A 26,668-nucleotide genomic window follows, 5' to 3' on the forward strand; every position below is an offset into this window, starting at 1 on the left:
ATTTTATGAAATCCCTTCTCCATTATGCGTGCGAACACGTATCCGGCAGCCCTGTATTTACGGACATGCTGCGCGTCTTTTTAGAACACAGCATGTCTGTTTACCTTGCGGCAACGCTTCGTCTCCACAAGGTAAATAACGGTCCTATGTATAGGGTGCGGAGATTCCGGATGTGTGCAATGATCACATCCGGAATCACTGCACGTACAGAAGGGGGCGGCACTTTGGGCGGAGAGGGTTTTCCGCTTTGTCCAAAGCGCCAACAGTCTGGACCGTGGACACACACCCTTACTTCCTGTGGCAGGAAGGGTTTCATGCATAAAATGTTTCATTCCATAATATAAAACATTGCTTACATTTTTTCTTAAAGATCCTCACAAAGCACCTCCAAAAGCAAGTTGTTGAGCTACAGAAGGACAGAGAGACCCTGGCTGTTTTACGAATCAGAGAAGATGCTCTACAGAAGGAGGTACCTTTATTAAAATCAGCAGTATTTTAATTTAAAGAAAAAGCAAACATTTTATAGCTGCACAAAAAGAATGTAAAGACCAAAGCCAATTACTACCAGATGAAAATTAAAAAAAAAATACAGATGCTAAGAATGTTGTCCAGCCCTCAATTGGTTTTCTAAAAAATAACCTCTCAGAATGCAATAAAAAAATTTACTAACAAGCCAACACAGCTCCTATACCAGTACTGCCCTGCGCTTTCTGTCCTTTCCAGATGTGCTTGTGATTGCTGTAGCCAGTCACTGGTAACAGTGTCTCATTTGTAATCTTTGTAGTCATTGATTGGTTACAAAGATAAAATGTCTTTCACGACCGAGCAGAAAGTAAAGTGCCAGTGTGTGTACTTTCTGTTTTGTCAAAACTGACATATGACCACTGCAGCCAATCAAAGGCTATAGGTGTGGGGGCCTATATTATGTATTAACATGTCAAGACATAGGCAAGACTCCCAGGCAGTGAACAGCTATATGCATGCATTTTGCATGCTTCTTCTGTATGGTAAAATGTTCTTGCAGTCAGAACCCTGTGCACTAATTTGGCCCAAGGCAATCTTTTTGCAAACCTTCTCATGCAATCCCCACTGTTTAGCTCACACTGGTTCTGAGATTGTTATCCCTCTCAAAGGCATCTAAATCCTGCCACTTCCGTTCCTTCTGATGATGTGGAAGTCACAGCTGCAGGAGGGTCCCATAAACAGCTACGGTCCTACGTTCTAGGCAGATATCCGCATCCCCTGTCTTGTCAAACTCTCTTTCCTCCAGTCCACTCAGACATCTCATATAGAGATGAACACCTCTCATCCTCCATTCAGATTCAGATTTTGATGAGGACCAGTCCAAACTCTCCTCTCTGGTCGACTGCTTTATTGTGGTACTCAAGAATCCTTCATTGTCACCAACAAGGACGTCTTTCTCCCAAAGGGGAGTTTCCTTTCGACACCCTCAACCAAGCCCCCAAAGTGTTTCCCCCACAGTAAGAATTTTAGGAAGAACAAACAAAAGAATAGAATTTAAAAAACAAGAGTTTTGCAAAACATCTAGATGTTTGCCTTTCTGGAGGACTCATTGCAAAAATGGTCTTCCTCGCTGGCATCATCTTCTTCAGGTCTCCAAATCCACTTCGGTAAAGTCCATCTTGGCACAAAGGGCATCCCCCACCCATCATGGGTGAGATGGGACATCTTCTCTTCAGAAAATATCTGGTTGTTCAAGATTCCTGGATATGAAGCTACAAAATGAAATTTTCTTACATGTCCCAAGCCATTTTTTTCACCCTGTTTCATACCATCCCAACTCTTTTGGAGAAGGCGGCAATAGTTTCAGTCAGACTGCTTCTATGGTTTTTATACAAACCTTTTTGTCTGCAAAAACGATGGGTTAGTGTGCTGAGTTTTAGACCTCAGATGGCTCAACTGCTATGTCTGTTGTTAAATATTTCTAGATTTAATCCTTTAGGACAGTTAGTGCACCCCTTTGAACAGAAAGAGCTCTCTTCTCCTTAGATATCAAGGATGCATTCCTACACACACCGTCTGCCAGACTCGTCAACATTTCCCCAACTTTTCTAACAGTCCCAGGTACTACCAATTTATGGTACAAAAAAACAACTTGGCTACAGCCACAATGGCCTTAACAAAGTTCCTTGTGATTTCATGAGCCCAGTTTCACACTCACCCCCTCAGTGAGCAATTCTGATGTTGTAAAACAAGTCTAAATATTATCTAGCTCAGACTACACTCCTTCACCTATCAGTCAGTCACTTTCTTCAGTGGTGGGTCCACTATTGATACCTTCATGAATGGGTAGAACAAGCAATCTGGTTACCTCCAGAGTTCTGACTTCAAATTAGATCTCCTCTGTTGGGGTTCTGTTATCCACTCGAACTTACTTGCACTTCATTTAAAATTATATCTGTTGAAGCTGTTTTTCTCAGCAAATCACGCAGACATGCTTAACCCCTTTCTGACATTAGACGTACTATCCCGTCGAGGTGGGGTGGGCCCGTATGACCACCGACGGGATAGTACGTCATACGCGATCGGCCGCGCTCACGGGGGGAGCGCGACCGATCGCGGCCGGGTGTCAGCTGCATATCGCAGCTGACATCCGGCACTATGTCACGGACCGCCCCCGGCACATTAACCCCCGGCACACCGCGATCAAACATGATCGCGGTGTACCGGCGGTATAGGGAAGCATCGCGCAGGGAGGGGGCTCCCTGCGGGCTTCCCTGAGACCCCCGGAGCAACGCGATGTGATCGCGTTGCTCCGAGGGTCTCCTACCTCCCTCCTCGCCGCAGGTCCCGGATCCAAGATGGCCTCGGCATCCGGGTCCTGCAGGGAGGGAGGTGGCTTACCGAGTGCCTGCTCAGAGCAGGCACTGGTAAGCCTGCAGCCCTGCACAGCAGATCGCAGATCTGACAGAGTGCTGTGCACACTGTCAGATCACGGATCTGTAATGTCCCCCCCTGGGACAAAGTAAAAAAGTAAAAAAAAAATTCTCCACGTGTGTAAAAAAAAAAAAAAAAAATCCTAAATAAATAAAAAAAAAAAATATTTATTATTCCCATAAATACATTTCTTTAGCTAAATAAAAAACAAACAAACAATAAAAGTACACATATTTAGTATCGCCGCGTCCGTAACGACCCAACCTATAAAACTGCCCCACTAGTTAACCCCTTCAGTAAACACCGTAAGAAAAAAAAAATAAAAACGAGGCAAAAAACAACGCTTTATTATCATACCGCCGAACAAAAAGTGGAATAACACGCAATCAAAAAGACTGATATAAATAACCATGGTACCGCTGAAAACGTCATCTTGTCCCGCAAAAAACGAGATGCCATACAGCATCATCAGCAAAAAAATAAAAAAGTTATAGTCCTGAGAATAAAGCGATACCAAAATAATTATTTTTTCTATAAAATAGTTTTTATCGTATAAAAGCGCCAAAACATAAAAAAAAATGATATAAATGAGATATCGCTGTAATCGTACTGACCCGACGAATAAAACTGCTTTATCAATTTTACCAAACGCGGAACGGTATAAACGCCTCCCCCAAAAGAAATTCATGAATAGCTGGTTTTTGATCACTCTGCCTCACAAAAATCGGAATAAAAAGCGATCAAAAAATGTCACGTGTCCGAAAATGTTACCAATAAAAACGTCAACTCGTCCCGCAAAAAACAAGATCTCACATGACTCTGTTGACTCAAATATGGAAAAAGTATAGCTCTCAAAATGTGGTAACGCAAAAAATATTTTTTGCAATGAAAAGCGTCTTTCAGTGTGTGACGCCTGGCAATCATAAAAATCCGCTAAAAAACCTGCTATAAAAGTAAATCAAACCCCCCTTCATCACCCCCTTAGTTAGGGAAAAATAAAAAAATTAAAAAATGTATTTATTTCCATTTTCCCGTTAGGGTTAGGGTTAGGGCTAGAGTTAGGACTAGAGTTAGGGCTAGGGTTAGGGTGAGGGCAAGGGTTAGGGTTAGGGCTAGGGTTGGGGCTAGGGTTAGGGCTAGGGTTAGGGTTGGGGCTAGGGTTAGGGTTAGGGCTAGGGTTGGGGCTAGGGTTAGGGCTAGGGTTGGGGCTAGGGTTAGGGCTAGGGTTAGGGCTAGGGTTAGGGCTAGTGTTACGGCTAGTGTTACGGCTAGTGTTAGGGCTAGTGATAGGGCTAGGGTTATTGCTAGGGTTAGGGCTAGGGTTGGGGCTACAGTTAGGGTTGGGGCTAAAGATAGGGTTAGGGTTTGGATTACATTTACGGTTGGGAATAGGGTTGGGTGTGTCTGGGTTAGAAGAGTGGTTAGGGTTACTGTTGGGATTAGGGTAAGGGGTGTGTTTGGATTAGGGTTTCAGTTATAATTGGGGGGTTTCCACTGGTTAGGCACATCAGGGGCTCTCCAAACGGGACATGGCATCCGATCTGAATTCCAGCCAATTCTGCGTTGAAAAAGGAAAACAGTGCTCCTTCCCTTCAGAGCTCTCCCGTGTGCCCAAACAGGGGTTTACCCCAACATATGGGGTACCAGCGTACTCAGGACAAATTGGACATCATCTTTTGGGGTCCAATTTCTCCTGCTACCCTTGGGAAAATACAAAACTGGGGGCCAAAAAATAAGTTTTGTGGGAAAAAAAAGATTTTTTATTTTCACGGCTCTGCGTTGTAAACTGTAGTGAAACACTTGGGGGTTCAAAGTTCTCACAACACATCTAGATAAGTTCCTTGGGGGGGTCTAGTTTCCGATATGGGGTCACTTGTGGGGGTTTGTACTGTTTGGGTACATCAGGGGCTCTGCAAATGCAACGTGACGTCTGCAGACCAATCCATTTAAGTCTGCATTCCAAATGGCGCTCCTTCCCTTCCGAGCTCTGTCATGCGCCCAAACAGTGGTTCCCCACCACATATGGGGTATCAGCGTACTCAGGACAAATTGGACAACAACTTTTGGGGTCCAATTTATCCTGATCCCTTGTGAAAATACAAAACTGGGCTAAAAAATCATTTTTGTGAAAAAAAAAAAAGAATTTTTATTTTCACAGCTCTGCGTTATAAACTGTAGTGAAACAATTGGGGGTTCAAAGCTCTCAAAACACATCTAGATAAGTTCCTTAGGGGGTCTACTTTCCAAAATGGTGTCACTTGTGGGGGTTTTTAATGTTTAGGCACATCAAGGGCTCTCCAAACGCAACATGGCATCCCATCTTAATTCCAGTCAATTTTGCATTGAAAAGTAAAATAGCGCTCCTTCCCTTCCGAGCTCTGCTATGCGCCCAAACAGTGGTTTACCCCCACATATGGGGTATCAGCGTACTCAGGACAAATTGCACAACAATTTTTGGGGTCCAATTTCTTCTCTTACCCTTGGGAAAATAAAAAATTGGGGGCGAAAAGATCATTTTTGTGAAAAAATATGATTTTTTATTTTTACGGCTCTGCATTATAAACTTCTGTGAAGCACTTGTTGGGTCAAAGTGCTCACCACACATCTAGATAAGTTCCTTAGGGGGTCTATTTTCCAAAATGGTGTCACTTGTGGGGGGTTTCAATGTTTAGGCACATCAGGGGCTCTCCAAATGCAACATGGCGTCCCATCTCAATTCCAGTCAATTTTTTCATTGAAAAGTCAAATGGCGCTCCTTTCCTTCCGAGCTCTGCCATGCGCCCAAACAGTGGTTTACCCCCACATATGGGGTATCAGCGTACTCAGGACAAATTGTACAACAAATTTTGGGGTCTATTTTTTCCTGTTACCCTTGGTAAAATAAAACAAATTGGAGCTGAAATAAATTTTGTGTGAAAAAAAGTTAAATGTTCATTTTTATTTAAACATTCCAAAAATTCCTGTAAAACACCTGAAGGGTTAATAAACTTCTTGAAAGTGGTTTTGAGTACCTTGAGGGGTGCAGTTTTTAGAATGGTGTCACACTTGGGTATTTTCTATCATATAGACCCCTCAAAATGACTTCAAATGAGATGTGGTCCCTAAAAAAAAATGGTGTTGTAAAAATGAGAAATTGCTGGTCAACTTTTAACCCTTATAACTCCGTCACAAAAAAAAATTTTGGTTCCAAAATTGTGCTGATGTAAAGTAGACATGTGGGAAATGTTACTCATTAAGTATTTTGCGTGACATATGTCTGTGATTTAAGGGCATAAAAATTCAAAGTTGGAAAATTGCGAAATTTTCAAAATTTTCGCCAATTATTTGTTTTTTTCACAAATAAACGCAAGTTATATCGAAGAAATTTTACCACTATCATGAAGTACAATATGTCACGAGAAAACAGTGTCAGAATCGCCAAGATCCGTTGAAGCGTTCCAGAGTTATAACCTCATAAAGGGACAGTGGTCAGAATTGTAAAAATTGGCCCGGTCATTAACGTGCAAACCACCCTTGGGGGTGAAGGGGTTAAGGCAAGAAAACTTTCCTGGACTCTGATTTACCACCATATATAAAATAACTTTTTCTGTTGGTATGAAAACCAATATTTGCATTTCAACCTTTTCTGGCTAATTTCCTCCTTTCAGGATGGCCTGGTCTTGGGCCAAAATCTAATCATTAGAGACAGATCTCGACCCCCTCCATTTTATTACATGTCTCTAACTTAGCTTTACACACCTTCTTACAAAGAGATGTTTCTTATCATAAATCCAAAGCACCATAGGATCTCAATTTAAGTACAGCAGTCTTTCTTCCTTTTTTTTTTTTTTTTTTTTTTTTTTTAAGTCTTTTTTTCTAGTTTCGCCTCAGTATCTGTATGCGCCCATTCTTTTCAAAAATCTGTTGTTGGTGGCCATTACATCCACCTGCTGAGTGTCAGAAGAGGCAGCTCTGTTCTGTAAGTCCGCTTTTACATTTTTTTCATCAGGACATGATAGTCCTTCACCCTATATCTTCATTTTTACCCCAAATGGTATCCACATATTGTGCTGTAATTTTTTCCCCTCATCTTCTCATTTCAGTGAAAAGTCACCTCATATTCGGAACGTGTTTCACACATTGCACATTTATTTATCTCAAACCTGCTCCTTCCGACCTCTTTTTTTTTTTTTTTTTTTTTTTCCCCTGTATTTCACTTTTAGAGGGTCACTGGCAGAGTCTTGCGATATCAAAAGTTACCATCGCCTGTCGTATCCAGTCAGTTATAAATGTGGTCTACCTTTCAATGAGTAAAGTGCCACGCCTCCGTATCACGGCGTATTCTACCTCAGCGGATGTGGTGTTTAGGCTTTTCATCACAAAGCCTCGGGCTTCTAAGTGTTTAAAGCAGACATTGATCATGACGTTACACTTTTCTCAAATTTTATAGGATGCACATTTTTGCATCTGCTGACCCATCTCTAGGTGACAGAGGTTTGCAGTACTGTTCACTAGTCTGGACCATCCTCTCATTAATGATCCACGTTTATGGACTGTTTTGGAATGTTCCACAGTCTTATGTCCACCCAAGACATGCATGCAAAAAAATAGCTTTTTGTTACTAACCAGTAAAAATCTTTCTAGTTCTGTCTATTGCAGTACACAGCACCCACCAAATATCATTCTTATTTCTACAGTTGTATCACTTGCTCTATAGGACGTTTCTTGTTTCTGAGGTTCTTTTATGGTTATTGTTCATTGTGTTTCATGCATGTGCTCTTTAATAAGTTGTTGCTTGTCCTACTGAGGAAAAAAGAATTGGATGACACTTAGGCTATTGGCACCTTGGGAAAAAAAAGGAATTTAGTGACCATAATACTTGTTCCCTACTGTCAAGATGTGCTGCTCTGAAGTAAGGGAAAGGGGACCTGCAACTGTCCGAGGGGTACTATTGAAGGTAGAGAGGTCTGGGTCTCCAACCTTACTATGCTTCAGAATGCACGCTGAAGCTATTCCCTCCCCCAATCAGAGAGGTATGGGATTGATATGAAATGGATAACACAAACTGGAAAGACAGGGATAACAGACTGGGATGAAAGGAAACTGCAATCATACAAAAACGCCCATGAAACAGCGAAGTGGAAAACAAGGGAACAACAGTAGGAGCAGCCAACCAAATGGGAGAGGATAAGGAAATACACACACAACCAAAACCATGCAGATAACTCCAAGAGAAAACACAGACTGTCACAAAAAAGAGCTACTCCTTCACAACCAAACTGGGTAGTCACCAGCAGGTAACAGAGAGGTTTAACCCCTTCCCGACCTGTGACGCAGCATATGCGTCATGAAAGTCGGTGCCAATCCGACCTGTGATGCAGCGTATGCGTCATGGCGGAATCGCCTTCCTGCGGGTAAGGTGAATGGGTTAACTGAAATTTCACGTGACCTGCAGGAACAGGGGGACTTGTACTTTAGTCCGGGGGGGTGGCTTTGCCCCCCTCAATGGCTACGATTGCTCTGGTGACCACTTTGTCACCACCATCCATATCCGATTGGAGCTAGCGTCCATGTGACGCTATCTCCATTCAGATGTGGAGGGGCGGAGTAAACCATGGCTACCTCGCTGTCCAGCTTCATGCCGTCCGTGGAAGCTGAACAGAGAGGTGCCTGCTTGCTGCCCTGCCACCTACTCACTGCCCCCATCTTCGCCACCGCCAGCTACTCCCCTCTGCTCCCCTCCGCTCCCCCCGCTGTCCGCTCCCTTCCCCCTACCCGCTGATCTGCCCCCTGCCCTGCTGATCTCCCCGCTGATCTGCCCCACTGATCTACACGCTGATCTTCCCCCTGTCCCTCTGATCTCCCCCTGTCCCTCTGATCTCCCCCCTGCCCCTCTGATCTCCCCCCCTGCCCCGTTGATCGCCCCCTGCCCCAGTGATCACCCCCCCCCTGCCCCTGTGATCACCCCCTCCCGCCCCAGTTTTCCCATTAGGGTTAGAGTTGGGCTAAAGTTAGGGTTGGGGCTAAAATTAAGGTTAGAGTTGGGGCTAAAGTTAGAGCTGGGGCTAAAGTTAGGGTTGGGCTTAGGGTTAGGGGTGTGTTAGGGTTAGGTTTGTGGTTAGGGTTGGGATTAGGGTTAGCGGTGTGTTGGTGTTAGGGTTGGAGTTAGAATTGGGGGGTTTCCACTGTTTAGAAACATTAGAGGCTCTCCAAATGCGACATGACACCCACGGACAATTCCATCAAAGTCTGCATTCTAAAACGTCACTACTTCCCTTCCGAGCCCCGACGTGTGCCCAAACAGTGGTTCCCCCCACATATGGGGTGCCATCGTACTCAGAACAAAGTGGACAACAACTTTTGGGGTCCAATTTCTCCTGTTACCCTTGTGAAAATAAAAAATTGCGGGCTAAAAAATCATTTTTGAGGGAAAAAAATTATTTTTTATTTTCTCGGCTCTGTGTTATAAACTTCTGTGAAGCACTTGGGGGTACAAAGTGCTCACCACACATCTAGATAAGTTCCTTGGGAGGTCTTGTTTCGAAAATGGGGTCATTTGTGGGGGAGCTCCACTGTAAGTACTTTTTTTCATTTTTACCGATCAATTTGTGAAGCACCTTGGGGGTTCAAAGTGCTCACTATGCATCCAGATAAGTTCCTTGGGGGGTCTAGTTTCCAAAATGGGGTCACTTGTGGGGGACCTCCAATGTTTAGGCACACCGGGGCTCTCCAAACACGACATGGTGTCTGCTAACGATTGGAGCTAATTATTCATTAAAAAAGTAAAATGGCGCTCCTTCCCTTCCGAGCCCTGCCGTGCGCCCAAACAGTGGTTCCCCCCCACATATGGGGTATCGGCGTACTCAGGACAAATTGTACAATAACTTTTGGGGTCCACTTTCTTGTTTTACCCTTGGGAAAATAAAGGAATTGTTGCTAAAAGATCAGTTTTGTGACTAAAAAGTTAAATGTTCATTTTTTCCTTCCAAGTTGCTTCTGCAGCTGTGAAACACCTGACAAGTAAATAAACTTCTTGAATTTGGTTTTGAGCACCTTGAGGGGTGCAGTTTCTAGAATCGTATCACTTTTGGGTATTTTCAGCCATATAAACCCCTCAAACTGACTTCAAATGTGAGGTGGTCCCTAAAAAAAATGGTTTTGTAAATTTTGTTGTAAAAATGAGAAATTGCTGGTCAACTTTTAACCCTTATAACTTCCTAACAAAAAAATATTTTGTTTCCAAAATTGTGCTGATGTAAAGTAGACATGTGGGTAATGTTATTTATTAACCATTTTGTGTCACATAACTCTCTGGTGTAACAGAATAAAAATTAAAAATGTTAAAATTGCGGAATTTTCAACATTTTAGCCAAATTTACAATTTTTTCACAAATAAATGCAAAATTATAGACCTAAATTTACCACTAACATGAAGCCCAGTATGTCACAGAAAAACACAGTCTCAGAACCGCTAGGACCCGTTGAAGCGTTCCTGAGTTATTACCTCATAAAGGGACACTGGTCAGAATTGCAAAAAATGGCCAGGTCATTAAGGTCAAAATAGGCTGGGTCATGAATGGGTTAAATAGAGTGATGGGATAGGCGAAATAGCAGATGGAAAGCGCCTGCCATAAGAAAAGACAAAGGGTAATCAGCACTCGGACGGATCTCGAGTGGCTCAGCGGATAGAGATGCCGGCAGACAAACATAAGACTGCCGGATTGAATTTTGAGGCATGGCAGCTAGTGCCTAATTGTTCTGAGCTGCGCTGGTAACGTTCGTCCTTGCATTCAAATTTTAAAAGGGAAAGAAAAACACAAAGCAAATAGATTTGCCACCCGAAAACATTAAGGCTGTGCGCACACGTTCAGGATTTTTGCGGGTTTTTTCACGTGTTTTCGCTATCTAAACGCGAAAAAAACGCATACATTAAGCACCCTATTATTAGAATGCAATCCGCAATTTTTGTGCACATGTTGCATTTTTTCGCGCGGCAGAATCGCATTCCAGAAAAAAATGCATCATGTTCATTCTTTGGGGATTCCGCACACATAGGAATGCATTGATCCGCTTACTGTCCGCATGTGGCTATGCCCACCATGCGGGAAGTAAGTGGATCATGTGTGGTTGGAACCCAGGGTGGAGGAGAGGAGGCTCTCCTCCAGGCCCTGGGAACCATATAATTGTGAAAAAAAAAAAGAATTAAAATAAAAAATCATAATATTCTCACCTTCTGGCGTCCCCGGCAGTCTTCCCGCTCCTTGCGATGCTCCCGTTCCCAATAAAGTATTGCGAAAATGACCTATGATGACGTAGCGGTCTCACGAGACTTCTACTTCATCTGGGGTCATTGTTGCAATGCATTATTGGGAACGGGAGCATCGCAAGGAGCGGGAAAACTGCCGGGGACGCCAGAAGGTGAGAATATTATGATTTATTTTTTTTTTTTATTATTATTATTTTTAATGTTCTATCTTTTTACTATTGATGATGCATAGGCAGCATCAATAGTAAAAAGTTGGTCACACTTGTCAAACACTATGTTTGACAAGTGTGACCAACCTGTCAATCAGTTTTCCAAGCTATGCTACAGATCGCTTGGAAAACGCTAGCATTCTGCAAGCTAAAACGTGTTTTGTGGGACTACGCATGCCAATTCTGCATGCGATATACCCGCGGCAATTCTGCAACGTGTGCACTTAGCCTAAACCAAACTGGTTAAAATATATAACTGCTGGGGAGGTGCAAACACCCAAACTATAGTGTTCCCCAATGGATGCTAGAGAAGTGTTTTATCATAACAAGCCTTTTAAGTAACAAAATACCCTTTTTTTATTTCTAGCATTCTGTGAGTTTTTTTCCGGCTTGGGAACATCTTTAAGATGTTATTGAATGGTTTTCTTTACATTGTACTCCAATGTTTAGATCCGATCTTTTACAGAGGTAATTGTAATAGTACATATCTCTTATGATATGAAAGAAAACTCCTTATCTAAACTGTGTTAAATCACTGTGTGGCAATTGCCATTATTTTCACTGCTGATTTTCACTTGCAGCATCTGAGTCAGTCCTTGCAATACTCTGAAATCAATTCAGCGTACTCTTAACCTCTTTAGAATTTGTCCTTGCACAGCATATATACAAGCCTGTATGAGGTAGTAAAGCATCGAGGAGAGACCGCAGCTATTCCATAATTTTTTGATTATTGAACATACTTTCTCTACTAAAAACTATGAAGTACTGCAAGGTAGTGTGTGAACACTGCAGGTATTGTATATAGAAATGTGTGTGTTTTGCTCATCAGCGTTCAGCTACACTGTGCGATTATCATGAACAATCTTTCCAGAAACACTTGTTTCATGATAATCATAAAATCTAAACAGGCTGCTAATCAGATGTACGAGCAAATGCTTGTTCATCAGGTGTAATGTTCTTTTTGCCTGCATACAAGATTGCTGAGAACAAAGGCAACCTATGCACACTGACTAACATATTAGTGATCACTCATTGGGCACCTGAAGTGCAGTCTGCATGTGTAAGCAGGCTAATAAATGGCTGCCAATCAGCAAAGTAGATGAGCGGGGGTTTAGAGCTGCTTGTCCTTAGGCATACTTGCACCTTTACACAAGGCATTTGCTTGGAAATGTCAGATTTTACAGATAATACAGACATTTGTACACACAGCACAGAAAATCTGTTCCAGTACCTTTAGCCACAATCCCATGCTGTGCATAGAGGATCTCCGCTTCTACATGTTGAGGAGCAGATTCACTACCTGAAAATGATGAGGGACTGCCATTGGCAAAGCAATGTGGCCAGCAAAATGAGGAGGCACTGCTTTCTGAGGTAGCTTTCTGGTTTTAATGTATTGCGCATAGAGTGGAACCATTTTTTAAAGCCTTCAAGTTAGGTCAGGTCCAGTGAGACGTCCGGCCTTATAGTCCAAAAACTCCAATTCTTTTCAGGTGACAGATGGTTATCTGCTTCAATATAAATCATTGTTATAACCATCATTATATATTATCCAGGGGTTATGAGTTGTGTTAATTGAAAAATGAAAGGAGGAATATGTACAATATACAGAGCTCTTGTGCTCCTTTGAAAGACAATCTCCTTTAGCTTTAATGTATTCTTTCTACAAACCTCTCCATAATTACTCTCTTTTCCCCTCTCTCTAAAAGATGGCAAAACTGCTGGGTGAACTAAAGATGGCCAAAGAATGTCACAGTCCAGAAATGAAGCACTTTTTAACACTTGAATGTAAAATCAAACAGATGGAAATCCGGCATTCACAAAGGGAGCAAGAACTCCAACAGGTAGAGTAGCAGCCCCTTTACAATCTGCCAGCCAAGCATCATTAATATTTATGCATCGTCTTTTACAAGACAAGCTCTAATCAGCTCACCTTATCCTATCATTCCCTAAAGGCCATGTAATACATCTTTTACTCAATAGATAATAATAACAAGCCCTGAAAGCTGTTGACGTGTCTCATTTGATGAGTAAGCAGTGAATTCTGGAGTGATTTAACACCTAACAGGAACGGTTTGATTATGCCATTAATCTCAAATTGCCAATTACTTAGAATTCATTGAGCACATTCTGGTGTTACTTAAGCACAGAAACAGTGGGCTTAAATAGAAAGTGCATCTGTCCATGTTGTAAAATATCTGATGTGTGTACATACCCTTAATATGCATTCAGGATGTTTGAAACAGTAATGTTATCCTGCCCCCAAAATGAAAGCTGCATTATATATGCTGATTTTTTGCCACTTAAGAACAGACATTTTCCCATCCAGGTATATAAACAAGTTGGCATCATCACCTACAAGAAGTTCAGATTGGATGCTTTTAGTGCTAAAGTGTCCACCACTTTATCACTGATGACTTTCCTTCGGATAAGTCATGAATGTCTGATCGGTTGGGGTCCGACACCTGGCCACCCCCGCTGATCAGCTGCTCTGAGTCGACGGCTGCCGGAAGGAAGTACTTAATTACGGAGCTGCTCTGTCTTCTGATAGTGGTCGCGCCCGGGTATTGCACATTCGCCTCCTATCAGGAGACATAGTAGCTCCGCAATTGAGCATTTCCAGCCGACCAACACTGAGAACTACTGATCGGCGGGGAATCCAGGTATCAGACCCCGATCAATCAGACATTGATGACCTATCCTAAGGATAGATAATCAATGATAAAGTAGTGGACAACCTCTTTAAATCAACTGATGTAGAATTTAACAGGATATATGCATAAATCTGTGACATTTTGCATTTTTTATATTCCAGACATACACACGAACACACACACACACACACACACACACACATGGTCGTATGTTGTTCTTTCCCTATCTCACTTTTCCTGTAGCCAATATTGCAAGAAATTTAGATGTGTTTTTTTTACACCTATTTGCAGATAATTGATCAAACGCGTCACGTTGCTGAAGCTACACAAGTTAAGGAAATTGAGAAATGGAGGAGGCTTGTGCAACAAAAAAACATGGAACTCGAGAAGTTTAGAACTGAGTTAGATGCAATATTAGATGTTCTCCGAATGTTACAGAAGCAGGGTGTTGTCATACCTACATCAGCATCTGAAGCATCAGAATTATACTGACAAGTATGACTTATTAAAAATGCAATGCATCCTATAATTTATTGTTGAAAGATAACATGTATACATTTGTATTTTGTCTATAAAGATTTTTTTTGCTTAATTTTCCTTTCTTTATATATATTATATGGCACATATAAAGAACAAATTTGCACAAAAAAAGAACAGAGTAACATTAAATAATTATTGCTTTATTACATCATTGGTAAAAACATAACTGTAACAAAAGGGATAATCAGGTGGTGAAAACTGCCAATAGTCGAACCACAGGTCTGGGCAATTAGTTACAAAAAAATGCCATATATCCACCCCAAACATCTAGTCTGTATAAATCCAAAGTGGAAACTATGTTATCATAAGAATCAAATAGAGCCATGGAAACGGCATTCATATGTATAGAAAAGATGGAGGAGCAGAGAAGAAATAACCAGTATAAAGTATTACCTCAAACCTGCGGTGCCATGACCCCTACGTGCGTTTCGGCTAGTGTGCCTTCTTCCAGGGGAGATTATATATAATTATATTATACTAGATGGTGGCCCGATTCTAACGCATTGGGTATTCTAGAATGCACAGCCACGTAGAATATAACACAGCCCACGTAGTCTATAGCACAGCCACGTAGTATATAACACAGCCCAAGCAGTATATAACACATAACCTTCCTCCATACATTTGAGGAATCTCCTACTTTTTTTGGTAAACTCAAAATGAGCATTCCAATTTTTTTGTGTAAGTAAAGACTTTTTATTCGATCACCCATGACAGCACCACGAGAGGTGATCCGCCCTTCAAGGTCATGAAGATTACAGGCTAAAAGGACGGCACTTCTCCCACGCATCAGTTGGTTTCCTGTCCTTGACGGATGAACTTCTTACAGGCGTACCTGAAGATCCGAAGACTGAGTATAATTTTACCGGGCCTGGTCTGTCGATTTAGTCAGCGGTATTTTCCCTGCCTCGGCCGGAGCGGGGTTCCTGGGAGCTCCACTGTGGGTCCAAAGGGACCTTCACAATTGTGTGCTGGCGCATAGAGCAGCATCCCGAATGAAGACGGGTGGCTCATAGGGCACTGGCACGTGCCTTGGAAGCGAGTACAAATGTGCAGTGCTTCATTGGAAGCCCAGAAGAGATACACTGGCTGGCAGGAGTTTGCTGGGAGTCCGTGGCATGCCCAGATGACGAGGCTGTGGCGTGCTTGTATGACTTGCTAGATGAGTCCAGGGACCCCCCTGGATAGATTAGAGACATCCAGCCACCAAAGGAGGGACTGCATTGATGTTGGGGATAGCATCAACCTTCCTTCTAGGTGTGCTTTAAGGGAAATGTCAAACAGAAATCAGTCCCAGGAGCGCTGAAGGAAACATACTGTATGTAGTTTACCACAACGAGTTTCGACGGTAAACACCGTCTTCTTCAGGTGGGAGTTTTTTTGCTTTAAGGGAAATGTCATTTCTTAACACTTCCCACTGCAAGGCTCTAGAATGGAACGGGGCCCACAGGACTGCCAGAATACACAAAGATAGATAACCTAAAAGGGAGATAGTGCTTCTAAGGAACATAATGGGGAATTCCAGGGCCCTTATCACATGGCCTCAAATCTTGTCTATTTTAGAAATAGAGAAATGACACTCCCGCACCTCTGAGTCCAACAGAAGCCCCTTCTTGAATGGAAGCATACTCAAGAATTTATTAAAGCCCTTCAAATTAATTATTATCAGAAAAGAGATGTCTGTTTTTTAATAAGAGAAAAACCCCTTCCTTCTTTCTGACGCGGGAACTTTTAATAGGACAGCCTTCTGTACCAGCTCTGAGACTTCAGCCTCTAGGGCACGTTGATATACTGTTAAATATTAATTATTAAATGAATTATTCTTATTCTCAATTCTGTACTGAGCACATTGCTTCTAGCTGACATTACAAAGCTATTTCTGTGTGTGTAGCTCAGAGTATAAGTCAACACCATATAAAGGGGAACACGTGGTCTGTGGGACACATTTATAAACGTCTTTTAGGAGGGTGTGGGGGCTTTTGTCACGTGGGGGCTGTCACCTCCTGCCTTCATCATCATTCTCCATGGACATCAGACAAGTCACACAAGGAAGAAACAGTTGGTAGCCATAATGATTTCAGATTTCACACAGACCGACGGCTTTTACCATTCAGAACTTTGGGAAAGATGAGTAACAAGCGCTGACATTTACACATGGACAATCTGTTCGTAACTATTTCATCTATTTTTATGTTTTGCTGCAATTTGGTTTTTCTGTGGACAATTCAATAAACCACAACATTTTTATGAGAATATCATGACATTTTTCTTTTAGAATAACGCACCTGGTAAAGTCCTGATTAAATAAATGTGCGAAAATAAGCATATTTAACATATACTGACAAAGACTGGGAGGGCATTACCACAAACCTTCTCTGCGAGTTTGATTGGAACTAAAATTTTAGACCAGATTTTATCAGGCCCGAGAAAACAACTGCTTCCTGATATTTTTTCCCAGGCAGGGAAGAAGGACGAAAGCCTGCCCCCCACCTGGGCTGTCAGCCATTGGCCTGGCTTATTGGAGTACTGGGAGGAGGTTCTGAACATGAAGCCTCTACTTTTCCTTCTCTGGTCTTCCCATTTGTTTTGATCTCTGGAGGCCTTCCTTTGGGCGAACCTTCTTTTTCGAAAGGATCGCTTGTAGGCTTGGATGGAAAAGTTAGGAAATTCCTTTTTAGCGTCGCCAGCCCTTAAACAAGTATTCCCCCTTACATGGAATGGCTCACATCTTTGTTCTAGTCTGGATATCCATTAGCCAGCATTTTTACCATAAGGTCCTACAGGCTGCATTCAATTTTGTCCCTGACTTGTTTGGAAATCTCCTTGGTCTTCATGGTGTTGTTTGGTTACTGGTTCCTCTTGCCTTTGTGGCCTTTCAGAAAAGGTGTGTGTATACTGACAGACCATGTGACATTTAGATTGCACACAGGTGGACTTCCTTTTAGTAAGCATGTGTCTTATGAAGGTAGTTGTTTGCACCAGAAATTTTTAGGGGCTTAAAAGCAAAAGGGGTGAATGCATATGCATATGCCAATTTTTAGTTACTTGATCCCAGAAATTTAATTTATGTCTATTTCCTCACTTCACTTAACCAACTTAGACTATTTAGTGCTTATGCATCACACAAATCGGATTACAAAAATATTTAAATACCGGTTGTAAAGTAACAAAATAGCTAAAACTCAAAGAGGGTGAATACTATTGCAAGCCACTGTATGTGAAAAATGCAGGATACAAGATATATACAGTGCCTTTTGTTAAAGTATTCGGCCCCCTGGAACTTTTCAACCTTTTCCCACATATCATGCTTCAAACATAAAGCAAATGTAAATTTTTGGTGAAGAATCAACAGTAAGTGCAACACAATTGTGAAGTTGAACGAAATTTATTGATTTTAAATTTTTGTGGAAATTCAAAAACTGAAAAGTGGGGCGTGCAATATTATTCGGCTCCTTTAACTTAATACTTTGTTGCACCACCTTTTGCTGTGATTACAGCCAGCTGCAAGTCACTTGGGGTATGTCTCTATCAGTTTTGTACCTCGAGAGACTGAAATTCTTGCCCATTCTTCCTTGGCAAACAGCTCGAGCTCAGTGAGGTTTGATGGAGATCGTTTGTAAACAGCAGTTTTCAGCTCTTTCCACAGATTCTTGATTGGATTGAGGTCTGGACTTTGACATGGCCATTCTAACACCTGGATACGTTTATTTGTGAACCATTCCATTGTAGATTTTGCTTTATGTTTGGGATCATTGTCTTGTTGGAAGACAAATCTCCATCCCAGTCTCAGGTCTTTTGCAGACTCCTACAGGTTTTCTTCAAGAAACGTCCTGTATTTGGCTCATCCATCTTTCCATCAATTTTAACCATCTTCCCTGTCCCTGCTGAAGAAAAGCAGACCCAAACCATGATGCTGTCACAACCATGTTTGACAGTGGGCATGGTGTGTTCAGGGTGATGAGCTGTGTTGCCTTTACGCCAAACATATCGTTTGGCAATGTGGCCAAAAAGTTCGATTTTGGTTTCATCAGACCAGAGCACCTTCTTCCACATGTTTGGTGTGTCTCCCAGGTGGCTTGTTGCAACCTTTAAACAACACTTTTTATGGATATCTTTGAGAAATGGCTTTCTTCTTGCTACTCTTCCATAAAGGCCAGATTTGTGCAGTGTATGACTGATTGTTGTCCTATGGCCAGACTTTCCACCTCAGCTGTAGATCTCTGCAGTTCATTCAGAGTGATCATGGGCCTCTTGGCTGCATCTCTGAGCAGTCTTCTCCTTGTTTGAGATGATAGCTTAGAGGGACGGCCGGGTCTTGGTAGATTTGCAGTGGTATGATACTCTTTCCATTTCAATATGATCACTTGCGCAGTGCTCCTTGGGATGTTTAAAGTTTTGGAAATCATTTTGTATCTTAATCCAGCTTTAAACTTCTTCACAACAGTATCACGGACGTGCCTGTTGTGATCCTTGGTCTTCATGATGCTCTCTGTGCTTCAAACAGAACCCTGAGACTATCGCAGAGCAGGTGCATTTATACGGAGACTTGATTACACACAGGTGGATTATATTTATCATCATTAGGCATTTAGGACAACATTGGATCATTCAGAGATCCACAATGAACTTCTGGAGTGAGTTTGCTGCACTGAAAGTAAAAGGGGCCGAATAATATTGCACGCCCCACTTTTCAGTTTTTGAATTTACACAAAAATTTATAATAACCATTAAATTTCGCTCAACTTCACAATTGTGTTCCACTTGTTGTTGATTCTTCACCAAAAAATTACATTTAGTATCTTTATATTTGAAGCATGATATGTGGAAAAAGGTTGAAAAGTTCCAGGGGGCTGAATACTTTCGCAAGGCACTATAATAGCCAAAAATAGTGTTATTCCTCAGTACAAATGGCAAGCTTATCTGAAAACATACCCAAAATGACATGTACACTTTACGGTTCATTAGCACTCTTAAAAATAAAAATTCAAGGCATTGTCACCTCCAGTGAACAGTTATGGTGAAATATTCTGCCCATTGAGACAAAGGTTTGTTATTTTAAAATTTGGACAGCTGCACGTCTCCTTTGGCATTAGCTTAGTTTAGACAAATGAGTAAATCTCGATTGGAAAGAAATGAGATCTTTGTTTATGACAACATACCTGTATTCGGAGGCCTAAAGGTTGAAGAAGGGAGATCAATGAAGGCACAGAATTATGTAAAAGAAGAATGTCTCAAGAGGTATAACAAGTTCATACTTTATTGAGCGTAATGTCAGCTGGAATGCTACTTGAGCAACCTTGTAGATGAGAAAAATGTTTTTGTTCTAGAGATTCAAGAAGTGGCAGTCATGAGAAGAGTTACTAGTAGAATATCTAAACAGCATTAGATAATTAAAATCTGTCCATTCTACACAGAATATATACTGACAGCTTGGTAATACCATTATTTGAATACCTTCCATTATAGATGGCTGGCTGTTTTTGTAAAACATATTAACCCCTTCATGACCTTGGGATATTCCGTTTTTCCGTGTTCGTTTTTCACTCCCCTCCTTCCCAGAGCCATAACTTTTTTATTTTTCTGTCAATATGGACATGTGAGGGCTTATTTTTTGCAGGACAAGTTGCACTTTTCAACGACATCATTGGTTTTACCATGAAGTGTACTAGAAAACGGGAAAAAAAATTCCAAGTGCGGTGAAATTGCAAAAAAAAGTGCAATCCCATGTGTGTTTTTTGTTTGGCTTTTTTGCTAGGTTCACTAAATGCTAAAACTGACCTGCCATTATGATTCTCCAGGTCATTACGAGTTCATAGACACCAAACATGTCTAGGTTATTTTTTATCTAAGTGGTGAAAAAAATTTCCAGACTTTGCTAAAAAAAAAAAAAAAAAAAATTGCGTTATTTTCCAATACCCATAGCGTCTCCATTTTTTGTGCTCTGGAGTCAGGTGAAGGCTTATTTTTTGCGTGCCGAGCTGATGTTTTTAGTGATACCATTTTGGTGCAGATACATTCTTTTGATGACCCGTTATTGCATTTTAATGCAATGTCGCAGCGACCAAAATGTAATTTTGGCGTTTCAAATTTGTTTCTTGCTACGCCGTTTAGCGATCAGGTTAATCCTTTTTTTATTGATAGATCAGGCGATTCTGAACGCGGCGATACCAAATATGTGTATATTTGATTTTTTTTTTATTGTTTTATTTTGAATGGGGCGAAAGGGGGGTGATTTAAACTTTTATATTTTTTTTATTCCGTTCATATTTTTTTAAACATTTTTTTTTTACTTTTGCCATGCTTCAATAGCCTCCATGGGAGGCTAAAAGCTGACATAACTGGATCGGCTCTGCTACATAGCAGCGATCATCAGATCGCTCCTATGCAGCTGAATTACAGGCTTGCTATGAGTGCCGACCACAGGGTGGCGCTCACAGCAAACCGGCATCAGTAACCATAGAGGTCTCAAGGACTTCTATGGTTACTGTCCTGATGCATCGCTGACCCCCGATCATGTGACGGGGGTCGGCGATACGCGCATTTCCGGCCGTGCAGCCGGAAGCCATAGTTAAATGACACTGTCAGCGTTTGACAGCGGCATTAAACTAGTTAATAGCGGCAGGTGGATCACGATTCCACTCGCCGCTATTGCGCGCACATGTCAGCTGACATGTCGCGGCTTTGATGTGAGCTCAGCGCCGGAGCCCACATCAAAGCAGCGGATCTGACCTCAGGCGTACTATAGTACGTCCGAGGTCAGAAAGGAGTTAAAGGTAATAGTAGTATAAAATAAGTACATGCTCTTGACTCAACCAGAAAACCGTTATTGGGTTGTTGCCACTAAGGCTTTGTTTCCACTGCCCGGATTCCTTCAGTATTTGCTGCAGATTGGGCGCTGCATACATCCGCAGCATCCAGATGTTACAGTATAGCAGAGGGGATTTTATGAAATCCCGTCTCCACTATGCGTGCAGGGCCGCATCCGGCGGCCCTGTGTTACCGGACATGCGTCACGTCTTTCCAGACCGCAGCATGTCTTATTTATCTTGCTGAAGATGCTCCCTCTCTGCAAAATAAATAACACAGTCTATGAATACGATGCGGTGATTCCGCATGTGTTAAATGAACACATCCAGAATCACCGCGTGTACAACAAGGGGAGGCGCTTTGGGCGGAGCAGGGTATCCGCTGCGTTCAAAGTGCAGGGATTCCTAACAGTGAAAACATAGCCTAAAAAAATCATGTGCTTACCTTCACAGTAAAATGAAACCTCAAACCTTATATGCTGCAATGGGCAAAACCTCTGTTTTTAAATGTGTGTTTCATTGTATTCACATATACACAGCACAGCATTTCTCAGACAATCATTAAGAACCTCATTGATAGCATACCAAGGAGTGTAAGTGCATGTTTTTCAGCAAGTAGCCCTCATACTCTATTCTGAATAAATCGAGATGTTTTGAAAATGTGGTGTTTTTTTTTCATCACTTTCATATCAATAATATGTGTTTATCAGTCCTGTGATTTCTATAATTCTATGGCTTTTCATCTTGGTGCTGCAGTTACAATGTTGAGAGTATATTAAGGTATGTTCACATTGCATTTTTATCACACATTAGTGGCTCAGTTGGGACTTCTGTCAGAAGTCCTGAAAAATTGGATTTGGGAGGAACCCCCAATAGAACTGTTGACTTTAATGTAGTGGTAGAATAAGTTATTTTGTGCTCTGCCTGTCCTCCATTTCAGCGGTGTCAGCATTGTGGTGATAAACACAAAGCATGCCGTACTGCTCTTTTGTGCCTACCTTAAGAAGGCAAATACTGACAATGCGAGAGGCCAGAAAGTGACCCCTTCTGCCTCATAAGTCAATGACCCAAACGGGAATTGAGTCCAAATCCTGGTTTTCATGGTAGGAACCAAAGATGTGTGTCAAAAATGCAATTTTAACCTGACGTTAATTGTAAAATGCAAAAGCACAAAACATAAAGTCAAGTAAAATATCAAAAACTACAAATTAGTGCATTTATTTTCATAGAGTACAGAAAGTTTTTTTTTCAGTAGCATTTTAACATAGAATGCAGATTTCCCAGCGCTAAACAAGTACAGAGGATAAAAATAAATCATATCAAGAAGAATCACTTCAGAACTTTTTCCATTTTTAATTTCACCCTTAATCTTTACAAATCCATTGAGAAGCAAAGTAAAATAATTTAGAGGGAAATATTAAAATAACACAACTGAAAAAATGTGGTTGCATAAGTGTGAAACACCCTCTTAGGCCAGTCTCACACGTCCAGATAATTCTGGTACCGGAAAAATCGGTACCGGAATTATCCGTGTCCGTGTGCCCGTGCATTTCTGTGGCACATCAGTGTGGCACACGGGTGCCGCCCGTGTGCCGACTGGGTACCACACGCACCGTGCAGGAGACAGCGCTAGAGATGAGCGCTGTCCTCCCCACGTGGTGCTGAACCCGCCATTCATATCTTCTCTGCAGCAGCGTTTGCTGTAGAGAAGATATGAATAATCCTTTTTTTTTTGTTTCTGGTGTTTAACATAAAGATCCCTGTCCCCACCCCCCTCCCACCCCCTGTGCGCCCGCCCGCTGTAATTAAAATACTCACCCGCCTCCCTCGCAGTGTCCTGTCCTGACCGCACCTTCTACTGTATGAGCGGTCATGTGGGGCCACCGATTACAGTCATGAATATGCGGCTCCACCTCCCATAGGGGTGGAGCCGCATATTCATTTCTGTAATGGGCGGCCCCACGTGACCGCATACAGGAGAAGCTGCGGCCAGGACAGGACACTGCGAGGGAGGCGGGTGAGTATTTTAATATCAGCGGGCGGGCGCACGGGGGGTGGGGACAGGGATCTTTATGTTAAACACGAGAAACAAACAAAAAAAAAAGGATTATTCATATCTTCTCTACAGCAAACGCTGCTGCAGAGAAGATATGAATGGCGGCTTGTAATGTAACATTGTGAAGACTGTTATTAATAAGTGGCTTAAATTTGGCACAACATTATATTACTAAGACCTGGACAAAAAAAATTGATAAAAAGATTAGCGGAAAATTGGTCCAGGAGGCTGCCACGAAGTCTACAGCAACACTAAAAGGGCAGCAGAAATGTCTGGTAAGTACTGGTTGTGTCCTGTATGTGACAACAATCCCCTGTATTCTTCATCTGTCCTGTGCGGTAGGGTGGCAAGAAAGAAGTCTTTTCTTACAGATGAAAAACATCCAAGCAGCAGCGTAATATATTGGAGCTGTTTTTCAGTAAATGGAACTGAGGTTTTAGTTAAGGCAGAAGGAATTATGAACAGTTCCAAAGTCGATGTCTTATCAAAACCTTCAGGAGTCTACTAAAAAGCAAAAAATAAATAAGAATTTTACCTTTCAGCACAACAGCCCTAAGCATATCTCCGAATCAAGAAAAGAATGGCTTTGCCAGAAGACTACGGTTTTGGAATGACCCACCGGAGGCCATACTTGAATCCAATTGAAAGTCTGTTGGTTTACCTAAAGAGGGCGCTGTACACAGGAAATGCCCTTGCAATCTGACAGTTATGGAGTGCTATAATTCTAGATTTGTCATCCTGATAGACTTCTATCCAAAAAGACTGAATGCTCTCATAAATTCAAATGGTATTTCAACAAGGTACTAGTTTAAGGGTGTTCATATGTGGCAACCACATTATTTTAGTTTTTTAAATTCTTTTTGGGCAGAAAAATAAAAATAGTTTTATTTTTCTTTTGAATTTTACAGATTGGGTGAAATTAAAGGTGGAAAAAGTTCTGAAATGATTTTTCTTGATAAGATTTTTTTACATGGCAAAAAACTGGCATTTTAAGACAGGTGTTTAGATTTTTTTTTTTATAACCGCTGTGCTTCAAGATTGATATTGGAATAAATTTGGTCATTTCATAAGGTTATGCTGGTTTGAACAAGCTGGTTTATTTTCTAAAATAATTGGTGGGTCATAAGTGAGGAGATCCTCATCAGCTGAAGATGAGTTTTGGTCTGTGTTCACAAAGTTTGGAATGTTGAATTTCGCTAGAGCATTAGGATCCTCTTCAACTACACAATTTCTGACAGTCTGGTGAATAATAATTCCATTGTCTGTTGATCTGTCAGTTGACTTTGCTCTGTCTGAGTGATCAACCTCATTAATGAAGCAATGAAAAAGCGACTTAGATTCTTCTGCTCCTTGCTGGATGAAGATTCTATCACCTTTTAACCTTCTACCAAAGTCTGCTTCAAAACTTTTCATTTGGAATCTCTTTTCAGATGGATCTATATTTCTAATATTTAACAGGGGACAAAAGTTAAGATATTTGTTAGTTTTGTATATTTGCAAATAATAGTATATTTCAAATTTACAGTACAATGTTCAATTATTTCTAGTCACAGTACTAAACATCCATATTTAAGATTTTTACAGAGACACTAATGCATTGAATGCTGTACACTGACGAGCAAAAGGGTAACAATATTTTGAACTTTGAATTTCAGGCTCCATATCTCACCATCCACTACTGCTTCGAACATGAAACTATCATCGTTTTATAGACAATCATCTTGGCTATCTCATACAGAAATTTGACTTGAAACTATTTAGCATGTGATTAGTTATGCAGATTCTTGTCATGTCACTACATTGCTGCCTGAGTCCTTCTGGACATGCTCGCAATCAGATTCAAGCATGCCTATATCGAATCTAATCTCGGGTCTCTTCTACACATTCCCAAAGTTGGTACTTACTGGTCGACTCACTTATGTATACAGTTTTTCTCTAGTGACCTTCCACGATAGTCACCTTGGAGGATGTCTCCCCGCCCTAAAGGGGGGGGCAGGAGCACAAAGAGGTTAAATAACCCTCCCCTTCCTGCTAACTCCAGTGTTTTTCCTGTCCCCCCAGTGGGGCATGAAGAGGTCCTTCAGGTACTGTCGTGGCCGGTGAACAGAGCACCTGGAATCTCTTACCGCCAGGCAGCCGAGGTCGGGCGGTGATCCTCCTCCATGTGGTGCGCTCCGTCTCCATCCTGGTGGTGGACTCGGGCCCTCCTTCCTGCCCCTCCCGCGCCTCTGCAGCAAAGCGGGGCGGTGACGTGCTGCCGGGGTCCTCCCTGAGCTCCCCGGCGTCCTCCCTCTCCAGCGTCTGTGGAGTTCCGGGTTCACGCGGCCGGATGTGAAGTCATTGTACTTCCGGTTCGCGGCCTGGAGCTCTGCACTGGAACGCACGCTGTGCCAGGCGTTCCACGAGGTCGGGGGCCACCGGGGGGAATCGCCGACCGGATAGGGTCGTTCAAGCCTCCCTATGGACCGAAGGGGGAGGAGCACGCAATATCGCTGGGAGACCACGGTACCTATATATCCTGGTCTGGGCCTCCAGGTAAGCGCTATCCCCCTGTCTCTCTGTGACTATGCAGCTGACCATGGACGGCGACAAACCCTCTGCTTCATCTGCAGATCCCAGCGTTCACCCTCCTGCCGTGAGTAGAAGGGCTGGTCCCTTTACTGTTCTGACATGTTGAAGGGTTATTTAGTATACCTCTCTCTTTTAGGGAGAAAAGGTGTCCTCCCCAAAGAATAAACCTAGCCGCAAGTGTGGTGTTTGTGGCTCCCGGCTACCGTACGCCTATAAGAAGACCCTATGTCAACCCTGTACGGATGACATAATACGTACTGAACAGCCCTCCCTCCTGGACAGCATAGAAAGCCTGATTAAACAGGAGGTACAATCCTCCATGGCGGCCTTCTCCCAACCTCAAGTATCCTATTCTCCCCCCTAAAAAGAGGAAGATGGCCCTAGTTAATACTGGTTCTGACTCGGGTGAGGTCAATTCTTCTGAGTTGGGAGATGATTGGGAGAATGAGGGCTCCACATCCACCCCTAAAGCAGATGGAAAAAAATACTATTTTTCCTCTGAAGATATGGATGAGCTAGTCTCCATAGTAAGGAGCACCATGGGGGTTGAGGAGATAGAGGAAAAACATTCCGTACAGGGTACTCCCAGAGAGGAAATCCTGGATTCCCTTCCCCTTCTACAAAAGGCTTTGGGATTCTTAGCGGATGCTTCGGGAGAGTCCGTTCGTGTGGCCGCACGGTCCCTAGTCCTC

The 26,668-nt window shown here is 42.2% G+C and overlaps 2 protein-coding genes across 5 annotated transcripts in view; one reads left to right on the plus strand and one right to left on the minus strand.

The window, feature by feature from the left end:
* CEP162 (centrosomal protein 162) overlaps window positions 1-14,595 on the plus strand; it is a 280,487-nt gene extending 265,892 nt beyond the window's left edge. For all 4 annotated transcript variants that reach the window (XM_077289793.1, XM_077289792.1, XM_077289791.1 and 1 more), the window contains 3 exons: window positions 371-469; window positions 13,059-13,193; window positions 14,295-14,595. In XM_077289793.1, coding sequence (XP_077145908.1) covers window positions 371-469; window positions 13,059-13,193; window positions 14,295-14,495 — 435 coding nt within the window. In that variant the 3' untranslated portion in view covers window positions 14,496-14,595. The remainder of the gene's footprint in view (window positions 1-370; window positions 470-13,058; window positions 13,194-14,294) is intronic.
* Window positions 14,596-23,513: 8,918 nt separating this feature from the next.
* MRAP2 (melanocortin 2 receptor accessory protein 2) overlaps window positions 23,514-26,668 on the minus strand; it is a 185,802-nt gene continuing 182,647 nt past the window's right edge. The window contains exon 4 of the mRNA XM_077289800.1: window positions 23,514-24,849. Within this exon, the coding sequence (XP_077145915.1) occupies window positions 24,465-24,849 (385 nt within the window). The 3' untranslated portion in view covers window positions 23,514-24,464. The remainder of the gene's footprint in view (window positions 24,850-26,668) is intronic.

Source organism: Ranitomeya variabilis, chromosome 2, assembly GCF_051348905.1.
Source record: "Ranitomeya variabilis isolate aRanVar5 chromosome 2, aRanVar5.hap1, whole genome shotgun sequence".
In the NCBI taxonomy this organism is placed as follows: Eukaryota; Metazoa; Chordata; class Amphibia; order Anura; family Dendrobatidae; genus Ranitomeya; species Ranitomeya variabilis.